The sequence below is a fragment of the Trichosurus vulpecula genome, chromosome 1, assembly GCF_011100635.1.
Source record: "Trichosurus vulpecula isolate mTriVul1 chromosome 1, mTriVul1.pri, whole genome shotgun sequence".
Lineage (NCBI taxonomy): Eukaryota > Metazoa > Chordata > Mammalia > Diprotodontia > Phalangeridae > Trichosurus > Trichosurus vulpecula.
Window position 1 is genome coordinate 509,708,439 of NC_050573.1, and position 18,377 is coordinate 509,726,815.

At 35.5% G+C, this 18,377-nt stretch overlaps 1 protein-coding gene across 1 annotated transcript in view; it reads left to right on the plus strand.

Moving 5' to 3' along the window:
• SRFBP1 (serum response factor binding protein 1) overlaps window positions 1-18,377 on the plus strand; it is a 104,943-nt gene that overhangs the window by 57,748 nt on the left and 28,818 nt on the right. The window contains exon 4 of the mRNA XM_036741855.1: window positions 9,427-9,498. Coding sequence (XP_036597750.1) covers window positions 9,427-9,498 — 72 coding nt within the window. The remainder of the gene's footprint in view (window positions 1-9,426; window positions 9,499-18,377) is intronic.

The window sequence follows — 18,377 nt, forward strand, 5'->3', positions numbered from 1 at the left end:
TTCACCTGCCCCCTCTTCCCCTTCCAGTAAAACTTCTTTTTCTTGCCACTTTTATGTGGGATAATTTACCCCATCCTATCTCTTCCTTTCTTCTTCTCCCAACATATTCCTCTCTCATCCCTTAATTTTATTTTATTTTTTAGATATCATCCCTTCATATTCAACTCACCTTGTGCCCTCTGTATATATGTATATTTCCTTCAACTACCCTACTAGTGAGAAAAGGTTTCATGAATTACAAGTATCATCTTTCCATGTAGGAATGTAAACAAAACAATTCAACTTTAGTAAGTCCCTTACGGTTTCTCTTTCCTGTTTACCTTTACATGCTTCTCTTGATTCTTGTGTTTGAAAGTCAGATTTTCTATTCAGCTCTGGTTCTTCCATCAAGAAAGCTTGAAAGTCTTCTATTTCGTTGAAAATCCATATTTTGCCCTGGAGTGTTATACTCAGTTTTGCTGGGTAGGTGATTCTTGGTTTTAATCCTAGCTCCTTTGACCTCTGGAATACCGTATTCTAAGCCCTTTGATCCTTAATGTAGAAGCTGCTAGATCTTGTGTTATCCTGATTGTGTTTCCACAATATTCAAATTGTGTTTTTCTGGCTGCTTGCAGTATTTTCTCCTTGATCTGGGAGCTCTGGAATTTGGTGACAATATTCCTAGGAGTTTTCTTTTTGGGATCTTTTTCAAGAGGTGATTGGTGAATTCTTTCCATTTCTATTTTACCCTCTGGCCCTAGAATATGAGGGCAGTTCTCCTTGATAATTTCTTGAAAGATGATACCTGGGCTCTTTTTTTGATCATGGCTTTCAAGTAGTTCAATTATTTTTTAAATTATCTCTCCTGGGTCTGGTTCTCCAGTTCAGTTGTTTTTCCAATGAGATATTTCATATTGCCTTCCATTTTTTTCATTCTTTTGGTTCTGTTTTATAATTTCCTGGTTTCTCATAAAGTCACTAGCTTCCACTTGGTCCATTCTAATTTTTAAGGTAGTATTTTCTTCAGTGGTCTTTTGCACCTCCTTTTTGATTTGGCTAATTATGACTTTCAAGGCATTCTTCTCCTCAATGTCTTTTTGGAGCTCTTTTGCCATTTGGGTTAGTCTATTTTTTAAGGTGTTATTTTCTCCAGTGTGTTTTTGGATCTCCTTTAGCAAGTTGTTGACTTGTTTTTCATGATTTTCTTGTATCACTGTCATGTCTCTTCCCAATTTTTCCTCTAGTTCTCTTACTTGATTTTCAAACTACTTTTTGAACTCTTCCATGGCCTGAGACCAATTCGTATTTTTCTTGGAGGCTTTTGATGTAGGCTCTTTGACTTTGTTGACTTCTTCTGGCTGTATGTTTTGATTTTCTTTGTCACCAAAAAAAGATTCTGTAGTCTGAGTCTGAGTCCTTTTACGCTGCCTGCTGCTCATGTTCACAGCCAGCTACTTGACCCTTGAGCTTTTGGTCAGTGTATGACTGTTTTCAGAGTGGAGAATGCTTTATCCCAAGCTTCAGGGGCCTTGCACTGCTGTTTTCAGAGCTACTTCTAAGCAACCACAAGCTCTGCCATACCAGTGCTCCTCCTCCCCCAAGAACCGCCAACAAGGACCACGACCCAAATCCAAGCAGGGCAAAGCAAGAGAACTCTGCCTCTGGGCCATCAAAGGGCTCCCTGCACTCTCGCTCTGATCTGCTGCTTGATTCCTTCCACCAGCTGGGCCAGGGACTCTGGAAGCAGCCGCAGGAACATCCTGCTGCTGCTGTGCCACCTGCACCACCCCCAGGGCTGGGACTGGACCACGCACTTCACTCACCCTGATCCAGAAGCTTTCCCACTGGCTGCTCCATGGTCTTTGGCATTTGTCTTTATTTTCTTCTTAAAGAAAGTATTCGAGATGTATAAGTGTAAGGTTTCTTTATAGTCTATGAGCTGAGCCTTTGAGCTGTTGAATTTCTTTTCCCTGGGCCATATTTTCCAATATATTTTTCATCATTTACCCCTTTTCTCACCTTTGCATTAGTCATTAAGTAATTTGGAGGGTTTTATCTTGCTCTTTGTAGCATTCTTTGTCTTCTGCAACAGATATCAGTATATGAGCTGCAATTAACTTTCATGCCTTTTCTTGCAAAGTAATAGCAGTATTATAAGATGATCAGCTGTGAATGACAACTATTCTCAGCAATACAATGATTCAAGACCACTCTGAAGGCCTTATGATGAAAAATGCCATCTATCCCCAGAGAAAGAACTGATGGTATCTGAATACAGATTGTAGCATACTTTTTTTTTTTACTTTATTTTTCTTGTTTTTTTCTTGTCTATGTTTTCTTTCACAACATGACTATTATGAATATGTTTTGTATGACTACACATGTATGACCTATATTGAATTGCTTGCCTTTTTGATAGGGATGGGGAGGGAGGAAGGGAGAGAATTCAGAACTCAGAGTCTTAAAAGCAAATGTTTAAAATTTTTTTACATATAACTATGGAAAAATAAAATACTAAATAAAAGCTAAAAACAACCTTTCATGTCTTTTTACAAATGCTTGTCTCACAAGAAGATTAAGTCCCAAAAAATGGTGTTTCTTTTAGTCTTTGGAAATACACTTATCCTTTCTATATAGTGACTTTCCTCATTGCAATTTGAGTATATTGAGGGTCAGCATAAGAAATTAAATCGGAATATGTGGGGGAGGGGGGAGTTTTGTGCAAGGCACAGACAACACCCAAAGGCCAGTAGATGACACAGAAAAAGTTTAGAAACGCATAAAATATATGTATAAGTATTGCATAATACCAACCTAAATTTTACAATAAACATCCCATAAAAGAAAAAGAAAAAATTTAGGCTTCTTCTCTCATATGAATGGGGGTGCTGGGCCCCTAACTTCATGATGTGGAAAGGATAATTGTATGATAAAACCAACTCCCATCATCTGTGCTTCTTCAAGGTTGACCCATGAGTCAATTTTTCATTTAGCTGCCACTTCCTTTTGTTTTTTTATTTCATTTTTAACTAGAATGTCAATATTTATAAAAATCAATTCCTCTAGTATTATGCCTAGTCAGTCAAAGGTTTCACTTATAGAGTATCACTAGAGTATCAACAGTTAAGTTTATAAATAGTCTAAAAAGTTTGTGATTCTCTGTCCTCCTTTTCACTCAAAAGAGTAGAAAGGAGCTACATAGGACCAAAGCCATTTTATATTTATTTCATGAGTTACCAGGACAAAAGAATATATTACCTACAGGAAATGAGCTTTCCCATACTTAGCTGTGTTGATCATCAAAATTTAGACTTAATACTACTATAGCCAGCATAGTGTTTTTTTTTTTTAAGGATGTAGACATCATGCAAAGCAGCTGAAGTACTGAGCTTGGAATCAGAAAGACCTTGGTCCAGATATTGCCTCCGACCCTAGCAGTGTGGTCAAGTCACTTAACCTCTCTGAGTGAACCTCTGGTGGCTCTAAAACTTATATACTAAGTTAAAGATTTTTAATTCTCTCAGTGAAAGAAGTTCTTATACTGACAAGTTCGGACATCCTTGACATACTGACTTACCTTTTAAGATTCTTGCTGTTTAAATTATGTTGAAAAAGCTATATAACTAATCATAATCGCCTCCCATTACAAGATAGTCTTAGATTTGAGATTCAGTTCTATTTAAAAATATTATTAAACACCTTCTTTGTGCTTGGCACTGTGCTAGACACCAGGAATACAAAAATGAATTATTCCTTGCCCTCAAGAAGTTTATATTATATTCTAGGGATATACTATGCCTATAAATAAATGTAGTTTAAGATAGGGATTAAAGAGAACACAGGAAAAATAAGACAAAAATGCTTTAGGAAAATTTTTTGGGGGGAGAAAAAAGGGAACATTAAATACTTCCCTGAATCAGTGGGTGCTACCCAGAGGACATGGCTTTTGAATTAAACCTTAAAGGAGAATGGAGATTATGAAATGCAGAGATGGGATTGCATTCCAGGCTTGGGGGATATACTGGGCTGAGGTGGCAGACGGAATGGCAAGTTAACAGCTAGCAGTTCATTTTGGATGGAACATAGAATGGGCAAAAGAATAATGTAAAATAAGCTTAGAAGGGTAGGTTGGAGCCAGATTATACTTTCTTCTGTAGGCAGTAAGATCCTTCTAAGGATTTTTGATCAGGAGAATGGTGTGGTCAGACTTGTTGAGCCTTAGGAAACTTATTTGTCAGCTGTATAAGAGATGACTGGGAGAGTAGAGGACTTAGTAGACCAGAGACTAATTTGGAGACTTATTATTAATCGTCCTGGTAAGGAGATAAAAGCTAAACTGCCATATGAATAGAAGGCAGAACACAGAGAGGTTAGCTAATACCAACATGGCCTGGTAGCTTTTTGGAAGTTGGGAAGCTGGGGTGACAGGGAAGACAAAGTCGGAGGTTATTTAGAAGTGACAAACCTGGATGACTGGGAGAATGGTAATATTGTAATCAGAAATGGGGAGATTTGGCATCAATTTCTGAGAAGGCATTGGGGATGAGTTCGATTGGGCATGTTGGATTTTATTCAGTAGGCAGGATAATGGAGTATACCTCACTCTCAATTAATGATGTAGTATTAAAGTTAGAGATTAAAGCTGATTATGTGCATATTTCAAAAATTTGATATTGGCCATTGTAATTTAATGGTCATTTTTCTTTGGAAATTTGTTTTTATTTAATGAAAACAGAGCAAATAGGACCCTGCTTCAGAATTCTAAACCAGCAGAACATTGTATACAGTAACAGCAATTTTGGTTTAAGAACTTTGAGTGAATAAGTCATTTTGACTATTATCAATACCCAAATTAACTATAAACGACATATGAAGAAAGGCACTGTATGCATCCAGAGGAAGAACTGATCAATAGAAGTTATGTATAAAATAATTGTACATATACATTTATATGGATGTGTGTGTGTGTGTGTGTGTGTGTGTGTGTGTATGTGTTCCTATTTGTGTGTAGCCATGGTGGGGAGAGGCAGGAAAAAAAATTTGCATGATAACTTTTATGTATTTAAGAGAAATAGCAAGTTGTACATAATAGATTTGCAGTTTCGTGTGCATTCATCCTTTATATTATACTTTGTTATGGAAATGCTTGTTTTATTCTATAAATTAAAAATAAAATAAATTTTTAAAAAAGAATTCTGCTTTCAGAATTTGCCACTGCTTCTTTGCTTTCATTTGAATGACAAATGTCTGCATAATGTTTAAGCACATTTAGATTATTCTATGTGCCATGCTAGCCACAAAGATTACACTAAGGTGTTTTCTAGGACTGGTGGGAATTTGGAAAACAAGAAAGAGAACCTTATGAATGAAATTTTCCTATCAGTAAAAGACCTCATTAGAGATTAAGAGGCTTAATTTCTTTGTAATTCTTGAAATGGGAAGTGTTTTGCACATACAATTTGTATATAAAAGATTAGTGTTCTAAAACTACCCGATTAAATGTCTTTTTTAGAAAGAAAACTCCTGCATTTGAAAAAATACCGTCAGCCTTTTGCTGTCAACGTATCCATCTGAAACATTAATTTCATTCAGTATATTTATGAAATATTCAGGTTTTAATTTACTAAAATGTTGAACTATAAAGCAATCAGAACTTTATTCCGGGGGATTGAGAGGCTCACATTGTAAATGGCATTTCATTTCAGTGATTTACTCAACAAACAGGCTTTAATTATCTACCTTGTCCATTGCAATGTGCTGGTGGACATTGACATTCCAGATACTAACCTGTGATATAATTCAAGTGTCTTGTAGGAGGAGAGCAAAATCTTTATTACCTTAATTCATATTATAAGCCAGGAGGTATAACAGCTACACAATCAGTAATGTAGGAATACTTCAAAGAGAGCAACCCATCTATGGCTGAATTAGACATTTAGAGTTGCTGTGTCTAAAAAGTGAGGAGCTTTTGGCTAGGCTGAGCCTCCAGGATCAGCTATGCAGTTCTTCCTGGTTCTGTCAGAACGTGACATTAGTAGATATTAAAGATATATTGATAAAACATAAATTTAAATTTCATTATGCCTTTTGACATACAAATGATGTGGTACCACATGTGTGACTGAAGTATGAAGTTATTTTGCCTTTTCCTGACAGAACTCTTATTTATCTGAGTTTCAAATTCAGAAAATGGTTTAAAAAAAAAAAAAAAAACCTTTAATAGTGTGCAACAATCTTTGATCTTATGTAAACGTTAAGTCTTTAGTTGTTTGTATAACTTTTTATATTCAAATGCAAAATTTAAATTTGAACCCCAACCTTCAACTTGTGAAATTTAAACTATAAAATATAAAATTACAAACTATTTTAAAAATTGGTTCAAGAAATCATATAATCTTTTGTTTGGAAAATCCTTTGGCGGTTTATGAGAAAACAACTTTATTGAAGTCCCATCTGGTAGACCAGTTTTTTAGAAATGGAATTTTTGCTCTTACTGAAGAGAAACCATAATGAGATTCCCGGGTGCAGAATATATCACAAAGTTTTGGATCACAATAGCTATCTCATGAGTTACTGCTACTTCAGATTCTTCATTTCAGGGAAATCTATTTCTCAAGTCTTTTCCAGCCATTTAAGCCAAGAAAATTCCAAGCAACCAGATTTTTCTTGGCCTCTTACGATTTCTTGGAACCTATGGCTAGACCACTTAGAATGAATCTAATCCATGTTATAGTTTGGAAAGTACAAAACCACTCTATATGGACTGTTAGTTTTATTGGATTATTTCACTAAATAGCAAGAATAAACCTACTTGTATACTCCTAGAATCTGAACTTCCCAACATGTTGTACACAACCTCCAAATAGTATTGTGTCCTCCTTGAAAAATGACATATTAGAGCTTTCCATCAGAAAGAATTTTTGATCCTGACACACAGAGTCAATGCTTAGATTGTTTAATACTTGATAATTTTAGGAAATTTAAACAGAGAACCTTAGGGAATTAGATGAATTTCTACTAGTAGGATTAAGGAATACTAGAAGTTTTATACAAATCATTGAGATCCACCCCCTTGTTTTGCTTTTGAGGAAACAGAAACCTAAAAGGATATTGTGACAGTAGTAAATGGAAAAACCTGATTTTACTCCCAAATTTCCTGACTTCAAATCCATTGCTCATTTGGCTGCTTTATACTATCAGTGTAGTTTTGCATACAAGCAAATGAATTATACCGTAGTTGAGGTACAGGATCATTATTTCTGAATGTTGTTATTTAATAAAGGGGTATGACTGAATTAAAAGGAGTTCAGTACTATATAATAATTATCATTGGCATTTGCAACATGGTATATGAGGGAAAGAACAATGGATTGTGAGTTGAGATTTGGGTTCTAGTCTTGGCCATACTACTAAGTATGAAGCTTTATATAAGTCCCTTAATTTCTACAGGATTTTATTTTCTCATATATAAAATGAGGGGGTTGGAGTAGATGATGCCTAGCTTTTGCTAACTCTCAAATTCTCTGATTTTACCTTTTTTTTCCTGATTTTAACTTTAAAACATTTTAATTTTGAAATATTCAGCTTCTGAAGGTGCACATTAAAAAGTTTATGAAGATTATCTTTGTCTTTAATATGGATTTCTTTTAACCTTTAAAAAGTTTACCAAAAAAAAATTCTATCATAGTGTCATGTCTTGAGCTAAATTTATTTATGCAAGGAAATGTAGCACAATATGGAAAGGAAAAGAATATATGGCCTGGATATAAAGAAGACTTTTTTTTTTTTCACTCAACAAACTCTCGGTATGGGTTAGCAGTAAGAACACTTGCCTAGGAGTGTGGCTTCTGGACCTAACTACCATGAACTAGATATGCACATATACACATACATATGTGGGTGTGGGTATGTTGTATATTAACCATTAAGAGGTATGCGTATTTTTGGCTTTGGATAAGTCATTGTACTCTTTTGAGCTTCAGTTTTCTCATATACAAAAGAAGCAGCATGATGTAATGAGGAAAACTAGATATGGATACATAGAATCTGATTTTTATCCCAGCTATGCTGTTTGTGACCTTGGGAAACAAATATTTATCACAAATATTTATTGAGCACTTCCTATATTCCAGCCACTGTACTAGGTGCTAGGTATAAGTACAAAGATGTGTGTGTGTGTGTGTGTGTGTGTGTGTGTATGTGTGTGCACATGCATACATATGAATATATGTGTGTATGTATGTACACATGCATACCAACAAAATAGTTAAATACTAGGAATTTTTAGAAGGAAAACACTAGCATTTGGTTGGATCAGGAATGGCTTCATGGTGCCTCCATGGTACATCTTAAAAAAAGAAAAGAAGTACAGACAGTTCTCACTTCATGCAAATTCAACTTTATGTAAAGAAATCTTCATTCCCCCAAGAAAACTTTACAATATTGTGTGCGCTTACACTCTCTCTCTCTCTCTCTCTCTCTCTCTCTCTCTCTCCCCCCCTCCCCCTCCCCCTCCCCCTTCTTCTCCCCCTCCCTCTATAGTTCTGCAATTTTTTTGTAATTCAGCATTGACTTCCTGACACACATAGGATCTTCTCATATATCTTAAATATTACATATTAAAAAATAATCTTGAGGCATGAAAAAAGTACATGATAATATTCCTTAATGGTTAAAATTTTTGTTGATCATTTTTCAAGCAGAACAGATATTGTATGTAATCATGTAAATTCAGCTTCTCTTTAGAAGTGTGTTTTTATTGACAAGATAATCTTCCCAAAAGGTTGTATGTAAATGAAATTTCTGTAAGTCTATTTCTTGGGTATTTCTTTGGTTCCCTAATGTCCTTGTAGTGAGATTATTCTTGTGCATATTCTAATCAATCCATGTTTTCTTTTGACATAAGATTTTGTCCATTCCTCCCATAAATTCTCCGTTGAGTATGTGACCAGTGGGCTGGGGCACTTCTCTTAGATATTTTTAACATTTCATGGGTAATAGCTGAAACACCTCCTTTTCCTTGGTAATATCTTTTGCAGTGACTTTAAATGCCAGCAATTTTTCATAATCTGCAGCTTATCCACCAAGTATCCCTCCATTTTCCTTTGGATTATCTGTAATTTTGATATTTTAGATATTGTTGTTGGTGTTTCTTGACTTAGAACAACATTATAAATTAAATCATTTTAACTGTACTAGAAAAACTGAATTCAAAGAATCTTAGAGGTGTTTCCCTTAGCAATTTAAAGAATCTTATTGTGATATGAATTAGTGCCCCCATAATTTATATACTGGTTTGTCTGTTCACACACAAAACATAGAGGTTTGAGTGTGGATGGTTTTTTATTTGTTTTAAAAATACTGGTAGTTTTTAAACTGAGCCTACTTATGGCAAAAACTTAATTCAGCTAGAAAAAGTAAGCTGTTTGTTTTATGATTCTTTTTCAGGATGTAAAGCCTGATGAAGTAACTAAATCTGCCCTTGACGATGACATCAACTTTGAAGAAATCTGCAGAAAGGTGAATTTGCATTATGGAGTCTTTCATTTCATACAGTGTTGTTTGTTAATGAAATTTACATGTTTGTCGATGACATCTTTTCACTGCCTTTTTTAAAAATAAGTGATCAAAAAATCAGTACATTTGCCATTTATTTTTCCTCTTGAGGCTTAAATATTCAATGAAAAGCATATTTTAAAGGTAATGTAGGCATTTTGGATTGTAATTGCAGCATAGCTCTGACATTCTTAAAAGCCAGTTATACTTTATATAACATTAAACATGGTAAGTAAATATGAGTTCATTTATGAAAAGACAGATGTGATTGATTACTGATTGATCAAATGGAATCTAATTAAATTATATTTACATTCATTTAGAGAAAGGAAATACCTCTTCTCCTCCTTCCCCTTCTCTCCTACTTTTTGTCATATTCACTATTCATTCATTCTATACCATGACGAATGTGAAAAAGAAAGTGCTAAATTCCCTATGGGAGACCTGAGTTTTTTTTTAAATATAGATAGTTTTTAAACTGAAGTATGTTTGGGCAAAAACATCATTCATCTAGAAAAGTAAGCTGTTTGTTTTATGATTCATTGACAGAATGTAAAGCCTGATAAAGTAACTAAAAGTGCTTTTGACAATTGTGCCCCTCTGGAAGACCAGTTCTGCCACTGACTAAGTAGCTATGTGACTTTGAGCAAATCGCTTTCACCCCTGGATCTCAGTTTCTTCCCTTTGCCAATTTACTTTCACTCTTTTTATAGAAATGGCTCTAGGCAGCTAGCACCAAAATGCTCCTTGGTAGATTACAGTGCAGTTATTGAAATTCTTTTTGAGGTAGCAATGATTGGGTTATTTTATTACTGAATTTATTATTTGGTTAGATGGTGGTAAGTATGGGAATCAGCTGTGGAAGTGAATTACCTCTTGCCACTTGCAACTTCAGTTCTGGGCCTTAAAAATATAGTATAGGTTTTTGTTTTTCCCCTGGAGTAGGTACTTCCGAGAAACGAACTGTTTTTGTATTTCTATCACAAAAAAAAAAGTTAGGCTACTATTAGTCATGGAATAATGAGGGTTTTGAGGTCTTCCAAAATTAGTGGGCTCCTTTAAAACAAAGGTCCCATAAGTACACAAAATAGGATGGGCAGAGGTCTGTTTACATGCACTGTAATACTTTATTCATGCTGAACTGGGAAATGAGCTGTTCTATGTAACTCAGTTTTTCAGATAACCAAAGCTTTCTCTCTTAATCATCAAAATCATTTTTAAATTTTATTTTAACTATTTTGGTTATACATTTTTGTTAAATATATACATCGTTGTAAGGTTTGTTCGTGGTCATTACTGTGAACATGATTTCATTGTGCTTTGCTGTGGATCATTGATGCTCCTAGGTGCTGTTGAATTCTGTAAGATGTTTGATTTCTTACTGAGTTATCCCCAGACCTCTTGCTTTTTGAATTTTCTTTTCTGCCTCTTAGTTTTATCCCTCCTTTGCTTGAAGACCAAACCTGTTGTCATTTCTTGTTTTTTATTAGTGTCCCTGTCTCTATAGTAATCTCTTCACTCTCATAATTCTAGTCTAATTTGTTGTTTCCCTTCTGCTTGTTGCCTGGAAAATCAGATGACCAAACTTGTTAGAATTGTGCCTGAATTAAGAGTAAATAGGCACTGGGTAAAGGCTTGAAGGAATTTTCTTTGAGTAAAGCAAATGAGAAAGGCATCATGATTTAGTAGAAAACCTGGGTATAAGCATTGAGTCTTGGCACCTACTGAATCGTAACTGGCAAGTCACTTAACTTCTTACTGCCCAGGCAATACTGAAACTATAAATTGCAGAAATGTTGTTTATCCTCATTCCTATCTCAGTCCTTTTCCTTCTTGACTTTTCTGCAACACTGTTGGTCTTTTTCTCTTCGCTACTCTCTTCTTTGTAGGTTTTTATGCCACTGTTCTTCCCTGATTCCCCTTCCACCTATTTGATTACTTCTTCTCTCTCTCCTGGATTTTCAGAAATCCAGATCTTGGAGGTCCCCCAAGGCTTTGTTTTAGATCCTCTTCTCATTTCTCTTTTACACTATTTTCATTTGGTTATCTCATCAGCTCCAGGTTTGCAGTGATTGTCTCCATGGCAGTGAGTCTGAGGTCAGTTTGTTGAGTCCTAACCTCTCCTGACCTTCAGTCTCACAGCTCTTCAGTCTGTTATATCCCTGGCCAAAATCAAACTGAACATGTACAACTCATTATCTTCTTCCTTGCCCCAAAGATTCTCCTTTTTCCAGTTTCCCTTTTATTATTGAGGATACCACCACCTTCGCAGGTTTGAAACTTAGATATTAACCTGGATTCTGTCTTTCCTCTAACTCTCCACTTCATTATCATATCAGTTGTCAAGTCCTGTCCAGCAGGCCCTTATCACTTGACTGCTGGGCTGTTGTAGTAGTCTCCTGATTGGTCTCCTGGCCTCAGATCTCTTCCTGCTTCAATCCATGCTCTACTAAACTGTCAGTTTCTTAAAGCACATGTCTGACTGTATCATCCCCCCTATTCAATAAAGTCCAGTGGCTTCTTATGTCTTCAAGAAAAAAAAAATATAAAACTGTCTTTTGCTTTTAAAGCCTTTCACAACTTCCTTGCTTATCTTTTCAGATTTCTTATGCCTTATTCCCCTTTATTAATGACATGATCCAGTGACACTACCCTATTTGCTATTCCTCATACATGACATTCCATCTCTTAATTCCGAGGTTTTCACTGGCTTTTCCCCATGCCTAGAACACTTTCCTTTCTAATCTCTGCCTCCTACCTTCCCTGGGTTCCTTCAAGACTTCTTCAAAAAGCGTTTTCCAGTCCTTTTTAACCTTAGTGCCTTCCCTCTGAGACTGTCTCCAATTTATTCTCTATATATCTTGTTTGTGCATAGCAGTTTACATGTTTTCTTCCCCATTGGACTGTGAGCACCTTGGGGGCAGGGAGTGTTGTGTCTTAGTTTTTAACTTGACTTGATCTGGACTAGTAGAATTTCCTTACCAGAAATTCCCTGGCTATTTAAATCGCAGGTTCAGCATGCCTTCCTCCCTCCACCCCACTTCACAGCCCCCTCCCAACAAACATTTGTGACTTTTGTACAAGGACTTTGTGGAAGTCTGGCTGTTCACAAACTTTTTTTTTTTTGCTTCCAAATTTTATGTTATGAATGGTTGTTTGAATATAGTGTTCTATGAATGAGATACCCATTGCTCTATTTTGTGTATATCTGCTTGAACCAAGGTCCAACTTGAGTCATTTTCAAGTTGTTTGAAATGTTGCTACTCTTAAACTTGCCATTTCTTAATTCTTATTTTTATTGCTTCTCATTGGATTTCACACAGAATTATGTAGATCACAAAGTAGAAAAGGAATCCCTAGACATAGAAGATAAAGAAGAATTTCTTTTCAATTCTTGATTAATTTTCTTTATCTCAGCTTAAATAAGGTGTTCTGTAGTGGGAAGAGTTCAAGATCTACTGCCTTCCTCTTATAATTGACTTCATCCTTTGCTTATAAGACTAGCTGTTGTCATTTCTTGTTGCTGTCAGCGTCCCTGTCAGTCTCCTCGCCCTTGTCATTCCTTTCTTATTTGTTGCTTCCAGTCTGTCCTTGGGTAAGTCACTTAACCTCTGAAGGAATTAGAATAGATGGCCTTAAAGAACTTTAACTCCATGATCTTATACTCCAACAATAAAGCATGGCAATATATAGTTTTCTTTTATGGGGGGTGGGAAGGGTGAGTATGAACATGTGATTCCATTGCTCTAAGAAATTCCCTACAAAGAAACCTACTCAACAAAAGTAGATTTGTAGAACCGTTCTGAATCTTAGAGTCTTAAAGAATTGTCTGTGGCACTTGCATGTCAGGATATGTAAGAGGTTAAACTTGAATCTAAGCTAGATGACTCATTGGACAGAGAGCTGGGGCTGGAGTCAGGAAGATCTGAGTTCAAATGTGGCCTCAGATACTTACTAGCTGTGTTACCCTGACCAGGTCACATAACCTGTTTGCCTTAATCCAAACCACTCTAGCATCTTTGCCAGGAAAACCTCATGGACAGTATTGGCATGAGGTTGTCCGTGAGGTCATGAAGAGTCAGGTACAATTGAATGATTGAACTACAATTCTTGACTGAGGCTGACTCTATCCTCATTACACCATGACAACAAACTATGTGAAAGAAAACATCCAATAATTTTCTTTCCATGGGTTTGTTTCACTATAAAGAAGTAATGTTTTCTTATATGATTATAACTTGTTTTGATTTCTTCATCGAAAAACTGCCTGTACATATCCTTTGACCCTTTATCAATTGGGGAGTGACTCGTATTCTTACAGATTTGGCAAAGTTCTTTATATATAAATCATTATTGGTTACAGAAATGCAAATTAAAACAATCTTGAGACATTTTATACCAGTTAGATTGGCTAAAAGGATTGAAGGGGAAAGCAACAAATGTTGGAGGGGATGTGGAAAAGTTGAGACTCTGATTCACTGTTGATAGAACTGTGAATTGATCCAACCATTTTGGAGAGCAATATGAAATTATGGCTAAAGAGTTATTAAACTGCCTGTACCCGTTGACTTAGTAGTACCACTGCTATGTCTGTTTCCCAAGATGAGTAGGGGAAAAAGAAAAGAATGTATATGTTCTAAAATATTTACAGCAGCTCTCTTTGTGGTGGCAAAGAACTGGAAATTGTGAGGATACACATCAATTGAGGAATGGCTAAACAAGTTGTGGTGTATGATTCTGATGGAATACTATTGTGCCAAAAGAAATTATGGGCAGGTTGCTTTTAGAAAAACATGGAAAGGCTTGCATGAAATAATGAAGAATAAAATGAGCAGAACCAAGAAAACATTGTATACAGTTAAAGCAATATTGTTCTAAGAACAACTTTGAGTGACTAAGTCATTTTGATATAAATACCCAAATTAATCGTGAAAGACTTATTAAGGAAGATAGTATCTGCCTGCAGAGAAAGAAATGATGAATAGAAGTATGTATAGAATAGTTTTACACACACACACACACACACACACACGCACACACACACACACTTGGGTCTAATGATAGCCATCCCGGGGCAGGGGTGCCAAAAAAAGCAGGGGTGGGGAGGAAGTTACTTGATAACTTTATTATGCATGTATTTAAAGGGAATAGCAAGTTGTATGTAATAGATTTGCAGTTTTATGTGCAATCATCTTTTTTCCTATTCTCTGTTATGGAAATGCTTGTTTTATTTTGTAAGTTCAGAAAGGAGTAAAATTTTTTTAAAGTAATGTTTTTGCTTTACTTTTGAATGTTGAGTATTGGTATATTCGGTAGGGGATGTAAAAACCAAACATTTTGAAGCTTTTCTTTAACTAATCACAAAGGTTATATGTATTCCATTACTACCATTTATCACTTCTATTAACCATGAAATACCATTTATCCCAAGGTGAATAAAAAATATCCATATAATAGCCATTTTATGACACTAATTTCACTGTCATATGTTGATATATATATATATATAGATAGATAGATAGATAGATAGATAGATAGATTTTGCAGAGATTGAAATATATAATGTTAATCCAGACTTAAAAAATAGATTGTTTCTTTTTAAACATTTTAAATAGGATCTGATTATGCTAAAGAAAAAGATGAGTTTATTTACATTCCACATTGTATTCTCCCACTCTTGTTCTTTTACTCTCCACCTCTGCAAAACACCTCACAAGTTATATTAAATTTAAAATTATTCTCAAATTGACATGGTGATTTTGAAGGACTTAAAACCCACCTAGTACAGAGTAGGGAATAATTATTAATATGTGACTGGGGAACTGAAGGATAGATTTGCCCAAGGTATGGTTAGTGGGTTGAATGTGAGGTATGAACCACCTGACTCAAGTGGAAGGCAGAGTTGAGGAAGGTCCTTGCTTAGACCCAAACACCCATATGCTATAATGTGGAATAAAAAAATGGACTCCTGAGAGTTCCAGATCCTAAAGGGTAACTCTGGCCAGCAAATTAATAACCATGCAATAAAATCATTAATAAAATCATTAATATCAAGGTCTCAGTTAAGGAAGCTAAAATTAGTATAATGGTAAATTGCGCATATCATTTTTAGAAGACTAGGAATAAATGTTATAAACCATTTCTCAGCTATGGACTATTAGCATTTTCATCTTGTTACTATCTAGCTTAAGCACCTACCACCACCATCTTTGTATATCTTCTGTGCCTTCATGGTTAATCCCTTTAAAATATCTCAAAAGATTAATGGAGAAGGTTAAGGGACAGCATGAATAAAAACCTTATGAGTTTTTAAATCAAGAGAAGCTGATTGAGGGTACTTGTTCCAGACCTTAGCATCATCTGGGTTTCACAAAATAATTAGACCAATGACATATAATATATAATAACTCTTTTTTATGACACTTTTTGACTCTTACAAGAGGAGGTTCAATGCCCACAACAAAACATTTGGTAGCAGGACCACAGCAGGGAGAGGGGATTAGGGCAGAAGGTACAACTGGGTCTCTGTTGCCAGTGTCTCAGGTCATTGATCTTCAGTCAGGAAGAAGGTTGTTAGCAATGGTTATCCAGAGAGACTGTGCTTGGATTTAGCATACGTAAATTGGCCATGCCCTCCGTCACTTTCCCTAGTCATTGTTCAGGTTGCTTGGATTGCGGTCACTTTAATAACAGGGGAGCTAAAGTAAAATTTATTGGTTTTATAGAAAAAAGACTAGTTCTCAAACAAGTGTATCTATTTGGTTTACCATCACTCATGTCATAAACAGGTGGATATTGTTTCACCAGAGAATGTGTGGCTAACTCTAATAGGGAGTACAAACACAAAGTGTAGAAATTTCCAGAAAAGGTCAATGCAAAGGTGTTAGTAGTTGAGCCTTATGAGTCTCAGACAGGCCAGCCCATAGATCTCCTGGTTTGGGAGGGCTACTGCTTGATAAGGGGCTTGAATCCTAAAGGGGGTGCCAATGAGCTAATTCATGGAAAAAATAGTGAAGTATCAGAGTTCAATAACCTAGTCTTAGAGTTGTAAAATTTTTAAGGAGGGGAACAATTGTCACATTGTAAGTGAACAAAGAACATTTTATTTTATCAAAGTGGGAAAAGAATTTCTAAGAAGTGAGATTTTTGCACAAAATGGGAACAGATATCCTATGTGAATTGTTCTGGTGATGAGTATTTGACAATAAAATATTCATGGAGCATAGGGATTCACTCACATGTTTTAAATTGAGAGAAAAGAAACTTGGAGCCTACTGACTATCAGAATAAAATCCCCAATATTTACCTCCAGCACTTACACTTAAAAAGTTATAGTTCTGAGAAGAGGATACGTGATATTATACATTTTAGTCAGTTGAGCAGAACATCAACACCACTGCTTTATTTTGTGAAAATATAATTAACATGCTGATAGTGTATTCAGGTGAGCCCTAAAGCTGAACTTTAAATCCACTTAACTTCTTAGTTGGCAATTCTTCAACACAATTAATGTTTACTCTATTGTATCTATAACTTTGATTTTAATCTGGAATTTTGCCTAATGACCAGCTTTAATCAATGGGAGTTATATAACCTTAACCTCTTTCGTTTGTTTTCATCAGCATCTGAATGTAAAATATTGCCCACAAAACCTTTCTGTCAGGGTCTTAGAACAAGTGACCCATTTGTAAATTGAACTTGTTTGGTCCTTTAAAGAATTGAAACATAATTGCATATAAGGGATTTCTTCTTTCTACCTCTCTACATTTTTTTTAAAAATAACAAGTTGGAAAAAAATACTAGCGTGCTTTTATTAAACAGCTGTTTACCAAAACTAAATTTATCATTTGAAAAATGATTACTCTTTCTCCTTTGAACCTATTTGCAATAGAAGTGACCCTAAATATTTGAAAACTACAGTTTTCCATGGTAAACATCGTGTGTAAACTTCAAATAAAGAAAACTACCATTTCCTTTGTTCTTCCAGCATCATGAAAAATTTTTCATGCAGTTGTAAAAACTCTTATGACTTAAAAGTTCCCTCAAGGAGCTAATCATGATACTGTGAATTGTACTTACATTATTATGTGCGTATTGCTTTGAAATAAAACAACCTAGAACTCCTGCAGCAAATATGAACCTGTTGGGGCCGCTAGGTGGTACAGTGAGTAGAGCACTGGCCCTGGAGTCAGGAGGACATGAGTTCAAATGTGGCCTCAGACATTTGATACAAACTAGCTGTGTGACTTTGGAGAAGTCACTTAACCCCAATTGCCCTGCCTTCCCCCCCGCAAAAAAAAAAAATAATACGAACCTGTGTACCTATTAATCCCATTTTTCATAGTTTATTATTTTTAAAATTTCTGAAATATGTGACAGAATTAAAGAAAAATTCATTTTCAGGGTAAAAATGTGGTACGATATCATGAAAGGGCAGCTGGGGTGGGATACAGTGGATAGAGTGCTGGGCTAGAGTCAGAAAGACTCATCTTCATGAGTTCAAATGTGGCCTCAGATGTGCACTAGCTGTGTGAACCTGGGCAAATCACTTAATCCTGTTTGCTTCAGTTCTTGATTTATAAAAGGAGCTGGAGAGGGACATGGCAAACCACTCCAATATCTTTGCCAAGAAAACCCCAAATGGGGTCATGAAGAGTCAAACATGACTGAAAAATGACTAAACAACAATATAATGGAAAACTGAACTTCATCAAATATAAGAACTTTGCATAAAAAATTAATGAAGAGAGAATTAGGAAGGAAATAGAGTAAGAAAAAATCTCAAGCATCACTTTAGGTCATCTAAAATATATGGGGAAATAGGGTGTGTGTGTATGTGCATG